Here is a 7,958-nt window from a genome sequence, read left to right on the forward strand (position 1 = left end):
ACCTTCAATTCTGGCTGCAGCTTCACAACATCCCAACGGTGGACCGTTTTCACACCATTTTTGGATGGTGGCGTGCGGCCGCAAAAAAGATCGACAAACAATTGAGACGTCATTTTGATGGTCTCGTTTTTATTTTCTGGTGGAACATTTGGAAGAAGAGAAACTCAAGGACTTTCCAATACTCAAGTAAAACAACACTAGAAGTGGCTCATAAGATCAAGGATGCGACCTTCCTTTACCTGTCATCTTTATGAGTCTTTTAGTTGTTCCTTCTTTTCGCTTCTTTTGTTCGCTTCTTTTGTTGTTTGCTTCTGTTGAGTTGCTTACTTTTGTGCGTGCGACACAGACCAGTGGGTCAGGTCTTTTTCTTTTCTTTTCTTGCTTTTTTCTGAGCTCATGTTTTACTTCTCGTCTAATAAAATTGGCGGACCTCCCGCCATCGTTTCGAAAAAAAAGATAGTATATTAGGTCCAGACCATCACAAATTGCATGTGGAGTAACACTCAAAATAAATCGAAATGTATCAGAAAACAAATCAATCATGTAGACTTTTAGTTGGACAAGTACAAATCTGCTCTATTAAGTCAAGAGCAGAGGAAGTACTCCAAGCTGTCCAAACATGAGCGTACTACCAGATTTGCCAAACTGCTCAGAAATATTGACCAGATCAGATCTGCGCACCAAGGCTGCAATCATATGCTAGTCCTAAAACCAAAAATCAAAAGAATGTTGTTATTCTTCATTGAACTATGAACAACGCGAAATGGTCTTGAACTAAAAAATGGAAAATTGAAATGAATATGGAGAAACTTTTTCGACCTGTATAATACCGGAATTATACTTACCGATATTCTTGTTTATCTTCAGAAAAGTGGCTTCCAAATCAACTCAAATTATTAATATATAAAGTTATTATACATATGTTGATGTGGTACATGCCAAGCAATTAATTTCCTACCTACTGCATCCAAAAATAAATACCTCGATCTATACAAATTATCAACTCTTGCTGCAGAACTTTGCCCAGAAATTATGCACCAACACAAGTTCGCTCAAGCAATGAACAAGATGAGTGTAACTCAAGCTCAAGATATCTTGCAACTTGACAAGTATAGTATTAGTATATACACGAGGCACAGTCCTGAGAAAGCTATTAGTTGATGAAGATTGCCTAACTAAGATGTTATTTATTGAAGAGTATTGACCTGAAATTATGATCAAATCACACAGAAGGTCTGGTGCTTTTTTGCTCCAAGATAATGAGCGAAGGTTCTAATTTGTTCTTGCCTCTTTGGCCTTGCATCCAATCAAGTAAAAACAACAAAAAATATTAACCAACGCAATGAAATAAGAACTAACACTCTTAAATGATCTTTGTTGCTGCCCATTTGTTCTGCGAGCGTTTGGCGAGTTTGGCCCCCATGTTCTATTCCCGGCTCCGCCCCTGTTGTGGAGTACAATTACAAGCCAATCTGAGAGGTCACAAACTCACTACAACACTGGAGAAAATACTCGGCTAGACAGAACACATGTAATACGGAACAGTTCTCCGACAAACCTGAGTTTTTAAGCACAAATTCGTGAAAACATGCTGAGGTACAGAGATTATGCTCACCGGTCTGTGGAGTTTATGATCTGCAAGGAGACGTTGCTGATGCCGGGTCATTGGAATCCATATCGATCGCAATCCCCTTGGCCATGCCAAGGCCTGCTGACATGGTTGCAGCAAGGCCTTCGCGCCTCTGCACTCTCCTGCAACTGAAGGGCGTGCTCCAGGTCCGAAAGCACATCTTCCATCGATGGACGGTCAGTGCACTCATAAGCAAGACACTTTTCAGCAGTTTCGACAAACTTATCGAGACACTGCGGATCAATTTTCCCCTTTAGGTAGGGGTCAACAATCTGATCAAGGTTGCCCTCGACCTTGCAACAGGCTGCCCAACATAACAACTGGACTTGTTCGATCGGACGACTTCTGTCCACAATTGGCCGAGCACAGAGGACCTCAAACAACACAGCACCAAAAGAGTAGACATCTGATTTCTCAGTTAGCTGACCGCCATAGTCGCATTCAGGATCGCCGGCATTAAAATACGAATAACGTCTTGTTTTCGTCTCCGGATCACTCTCAATGTTATGTGAAATCTTGGCAACACATTCCTCGTCGAGGAGAATATTAGTCAGCTTCACAGAACAGTGGATGATGGCGGGCTTTACACCTGTGTGCAGATAGTGCAGCCCACGAGCTGCACCAATGCAGATCTCCAGACGATGCTTCCATGTAAGGGGTGGATTCTGGGTCTTGTACAGGTGCTCACGCAGGCTTCCTCGAGACATGTAATCGTACACTACGATGAACTCGTCCTTCTCATCGCAGTAACCGATCAGTGGTACAAGATGACGGTGACAAAGCGTTGACCTCATCCTTGTCTCAGCACGAAACCGACGTCTACCATCACCATGTGCGTCTGAGTCCTCAGAAAAAATTCCATCACCCTGTGAGTCCTCAGAAAAATTACCATCACCATGTGTATACCCCAAACGCTTGATAGCCACCTTGAGTGCTCCCCCGTCAATCCCTCCACAGTAAACCTTACCAAAGTCATCGTCACCAACAAGGAGCGACTTGTCAAAAAAATTTGTCGCAGCCTCTATCTCTGCAAACGTGAACTGGCGGCACCGTGCTGATGACAATGTCTTGGTAGGGGTGGTCACCAGAGCTGGAGGTGACGGCGTGGTAGGTACGGTCACCAAAGCTGGAGGTGATGGCTTACTCTTCCATACCCAAGAGAACAAATCTACCCGTTGTTGTCCCTGCTGCAAAGCTTTTGTTAATCTCCGAAGACGCACAGCCACATCAATCATGTCGGGACGTGTATCCCTTTCCATGCTCAAGCATTCAAAAGCTAGCTTTGCAACCCCTTCAATAATCTTCATGTTATTTTGGCAGGCAATTTTGGCATCAAACATCTCTTTCAGCCCTCTGACCCCCCTTGAAAGGGCATCAGTACATAGATCACTGATGATGGCCTTCCCATCTTTTGTTGTTGCCTTTTTCCTAGTGATCAGTTCCAAAAGTACAACTCCAAAACTGTAAACATCACTCTTGACAGTGAGACGTCCATCCCGAGCAAACAAAGGGTCCATGTAACCTATGCTTCCTTTTACATTCTCAGTGTACACTGTCGTATCCGTGTTGACTAGCCTTGATATTCCGAAGTCTGATATTTTTGCATTAAAGTTGCCATCTAACAGAATATTATCAGGCTTGATGTCGCCATGAATGACCTTAGTATACATGGAAGAGTGCATGTATCCCAATGCCTCTGCACATTGTGTGGCTATCCTAAGTCTTAGATCCAAAGGGATGTGACTGTTGTCATGGTGAAGAACATCACTCAGGTTTCCATTAGGGATGTACTCAGTGACCATCATAAGGGCATTTTCCTCTAGACAGTAACCGATGAGCCTAACTACATTCTTGTGATTGATTTCGCAGTGGACAGTCAACTCTTTAGCAAAATTTTCTTTCACATCGTGGATAAACCTCTTCACTGCAACCAAACTTCTGTCCTCAAGAACTCCGTGGATAAACTCTTTTTTTTCACGGAGTTCTTGAGGACAGAAGTTTGGTTGCAGTGAAGAGGTTTATCCACGATGTGAAAGAAAATTTTGCTAAAGAGTTGACTGTCCACTGCGAAATCAATCACAAGAATGTAGTTAGGCTCATCGGTTACTGTCTAGAGGAAAATGCCCTTATGATGGTCACTGAGTACATTCCTAATGGAAACCTGAGTGATGTTCTTCACCATGACAACAGTCACATCCCTTTGGATCTAAGACTTAGGATCGCCACACAATGTGCAGAGGCATTGGGATACATGCATTCTTCCATGTATACTAAGGTCATTCATGGCGACATCAAGCCTGATAATATTCTGTTAGATGGCAGCTTTAATGCAAAAATATCAGACTTCGGAATATCAAGGCTAGTCAACACGGATACGACAGTGTACACTAAGAATGTAAAAGGAAGCATAGGTTACATGGACCCTTTGTTTGCTCGGGATGGACGTCTCACTGTCAAGAGTGATGTTTACAGTTTTGGAGTTGTACTTTTGGAACTGATCACTAGGAGAAAGGCAACAACAAAAGATGGGAAGGCCATCATCAGTGATCTATGTACTGATGCCCTTTCAAGGGGGATCAGAGGGCTGAAAGAGATGTTTGATGCCAAAATTGCCTGCCAAAATAATATGAAGATTATTGAAGGGGTTGCAAAGCTAGCTTTTGAATGCTTGAGGATGGAAAGGGATAAACGTCCCGACATGATTGATGTGGCTATGCGTCTTCGGACATTAACAAAAGCTTTGCAGCAGGGACAACAACGGGTAGATTTGTTCTCTTGGGTATGGAAGAGTAAGCCATCACCTCCAGCTTTGGTGACCGTACCTACCACGCCGTCACCTCCAGCTCTGGTGACCACCCCTACCAAGACATTGTCATCAGCATGGTGCCGCCAGTTCACGTTTGCAGAGATGGAGGCTGCGACAAAACAATTTGACAAGTCGCTCCTTGTTGGTGACGATGACTTTGGTAAGGTTTACTGTGGAGGGATTGACGGGGGAGCACTCAAGGTGGCTATCAAGCGTTTGGGGTATACACATGGTGATGGTAATTTTTCTGAGGACTCACAGGGTGATGGTAATTTTTCTGAGGACTCAGACGCATATGGTGATGGTAGACGTCGGTTTCGTGCTGAGACAAGGATGAGGTCAACGCTTTGTCACCGTCATCTTGTACCACTGATCGGTTACTGCGATGAGAAGGACGAGTTCATCGTAGTGTACGATTACATGTCTCGAGGAAGTCTGCGTGAGCACCTGTACAAGACCCAGAATCCACCCCTTACATGGAAGCATCGTCTGGAGATCTGCATTGGTGCAGCTCGTGGGCTGCACTATCTGCACACAGTTGTAAAGCCCGCCATCATCCACTGTTCTGTGAAGCTGACTAATATTCTCCTCGACGAGGAATGTGTTGCCAAGATTTCACATAACATTGAGAGTGATCCGGAGACGGAAACAAGACGTTGTTCGTATGTTAATGCCGGCGATCCTGAACGCGACTACGGCGGTCGGCTAACTGAGAAATCAGATGTCTATTCTTTTGGTGCTGTGTTGTTTGAGGTCCTCTGTGCTCGGCCAATTCTGGATACAAGTCGTCCGATCGAACAAGTCCACTTGTTATGTTGGGCATCCTGTTGCAAGGACGAGGGCAACCTTGATCAGATTGTTGACCCCTACCTAAAGGGGAAAATTGATCCGCAGTGTCTCGATAAGTTTGTCGAAACTGCTGAAAAGTGTCTTGCTTATGAGTGCACTGACCGTCCATCGATGGAAGATGTGCTTTCGGACCTGGAGCATGCCCTTCAGTTGCAGGAGAGTGCAGAGGCGAGCCTTGCTGCAACCATGTCAGCAGGCCTTGGCAAGTTGGCATGGCCAAGGGGATTGTGGTGAGCGAAGGCCTTGCTGCAACCATCTCTGTACCCGGCACCAACAACGTCTCCTTGCAGATCATAAACTCCACAGACCGGTGAGCATAATCTCTGTACCTCAGCATGTTTTCACGAATTTGTGCTTAAAAACTCAGGTTTGTCGGAGAATTGTTCCGTATTACATGTGTTCTGTCTAGCCGAGTATTTTCTCCAGTGTTGTTGTGAGTTTGTGACCTCTCAGATTGGCTTGTAATATACTACTCGTATTCAACCAACGAATTGTAAATTTGTACTGCGGGGCATATGAAGAAGTAAGTGATCTGCTGGCAAAAATGGCATATTTTGAGGGAGCCTTAAGTTGCTCGGCAGCTATTCACCATGTGAATCCTCTAATCCAAGCAGGTCCCTTAGTCTAGTGTAGCGACAGGTTGGATGAACGAAGTTAAATGTGATGAGATCTTCTAGATGGGATCGTCCTGGACGGGGTGGTGCTGGATGATGTGGTATAAATATATTATTTGGTTAGATATATGAGATGATACGTGGATATGTTTGGTGAGATGTATGAGATGATATGAAAACGTGTTTAGTTGTTTAAAAGCCATGTATTATATACATATATAACTTAATTATTTTAAAAATAATAATTTTATATTTTTTATTATCAATAAATTATGCTAATTAGTATTAATCACTACTAATTCCAGTTAATCATAACTTAAATTGTCAATAATCATCACTAAATACCCACAATAATAATTGGTTTTGTTAAATAAATCCAATTGTAACTAATATTTAGCTAAAAATCCTTAATAAGCACTAATTATCACTAACCACAAGTGATAAGCGGAGTTGACAGAACCTGTATGGGGTCGTTCGGTAGATTTTCACGTCGGGATGATTCAACATTTGGATGGAATATTCCTAAAATATGTATCACTCCATCTCGGATGGTTTGGTTTGATACAAACAACCAAACACGAGGACAAGGCCTCGTCCTGGATGATCCCATCCAGGCTCTTCCTGGCACGCCCAACCAAACACATTGCAGAATACGTGTGCCCCCTTCTCCACACCCACGCCCAGGTGGCCTGTGTCGCGCACAGGATAGGCATGGGTGCCAGTGTGAGTACGGACGTCGAGCCGAGGAGCACAAGCACGGCCGCCACGGCGTCCGCAGCGCAATGCAGAACTGCACATGGGGTTGTTGTTGGTTAGCAAAAGGAGAATGGGACATGACTAATTCGCGCGCGCGAGGAGTGCTGCTCGCGCATCTCCCCAACCGCTCCCTTCTTTCATTTTTTAGAAACCTTTTCCCCTCCGCTTCTGTCCTTTTTAAAAAACTTTTCTAAAAAAACTTCTTTGGCTTTAATGTTTTGAGGAAAAAGTTACCGCAAAAATGTTTTGAGAAAAAAATTACTAAAAAAAGTTTTTGAGAAAAAGTTACTAGGACAATAGTGGGCTCCTGTGGGCAGTCTCGAGTGGCTCCTATAGGCCACGACTTGGGCTATCGAGTGGTACGTGAGTGAGCTCCCTATCGCGCTCTTGGATAAGGAATTTTGGCTACAAGTACATGTCATTTTAGCTTTACTTCCATCTTGTTGGTGTATCAAGTAAAGGTGTACCCCGGCTAACAGGCCCACAAAGGGTGCAAACAGCTAAGGGATCATCTCCTAAAAACACTAATCGGTCGATGAGCTACCCCGACCAGTGCAAGACCTCCAGTGACCAATCTCGCTACGCCTTCACACAAACCCACGACCAGCCCGCTGGTCGCGGGACTGGATTAGACAGTCGTCCGAACGCTTCTCTTCACCAGGCACCGCCCCGACGAATAAGGATGTGGACGAGGATGCCGCTGAGGCAAGTGGACGGGGATGACGCGGAGAGGCAAGCGGACGGGGACGGTGCAGAAGGGCACCGTTCCGTCCCGTCAGATTAAATCCAGCAAGATAAGGCTCTACGGGCTGAGCAAAGATGGCGCGCAGCAGCACGATATACAATACCGTTAGAGCAAGTTGCAAGCCTGGTACTCCGTAATGATGATTTAAGTTAGATATTAGAATGAGCAGGGGCCATCTGTGTAGAGCCCGCATGTAAGTTCTCCCTCTCCCTACTATATAAAGGGATGAGGACCCCGTCTGTAACCAAGATAGATCAATTCAGGCAAACTGCTAGAACACCGTTGTAACCAAGTGATATCTACTATAACACAAAATATAGGACGTATGGTTGTTATCCTTTGGGAGACCCGAACCTGTATAACCCCTAGTGTCCCCGAATCCTTCATCTACACACAGACACACTCAGTCTCTGAAACGCTGTTCACGCACCCACTGTCCAACATACCCCGGAATCACTGTCAGGGATTTACCCTCGACATTTGGTGCGCCAGGTAGGGGGGCGCGTTTTCGTCGTTTTAGCAAGTTTGAAAAAACTTGATCATGCTACCCATGGCCGA

At 44.7% G+C, this 7,958-nt stretch overlaps 2 protein-coding genes across 2 annotated transcripts; one reads left to right on the top strand and one right to left on the bottom strand.

Annotated features, from left to right (window-relative positions):
* Positions 1-1,520: 1,520 nt before the first annotated feature.
* LOC133901091 (probable serine/threonine-protein kinase PBL10) lies at positions 1,521-3,600 on the bottom strand (the record flags this gene model as incomplete). Its single annotated transcript, XM_062342382.1, has 1 exon — positions 1,521-3,600. A coding segment is annotated over one exon (1,938 nt), but the record flags the coding sequence as incomplete, so codon positions are not given.
* Positions 3,601-3,605: 5 nt separating this feature from the next.
* LOC133900145 (probable serine/threonine-protein kinase PBL10) lies at positions 3,606-5,808 on the top strand (the record flags this gene model as incomplete). The annotated part of the gene is made up of 1 exon (XM_062341284.1): positions 3,606-5,808. A coding segment is annotated over one exon (1,914 nt), but the record flags the coding sequence as incomplete, so codon positions are not given.
* Between the last annotated feature and the right edge of the window lie 2,150 nt (positions 5,809-7,958).

The sequence above is a fragment of the Phragmites australis genome, chromosome 19 (assembly GCF_958298935.1).
Source record: "Phragmites australis chromosome 19, lpPhrAust1.1, whole genome shotgun sequence".
In the NCBI taxonomy this organism is placed as follows: Eukaryota; Viridiplantae; Streptophyta; class Magnoliopsida; order Poales; family Poaceae; genus Phragmites; species Phragmites australis.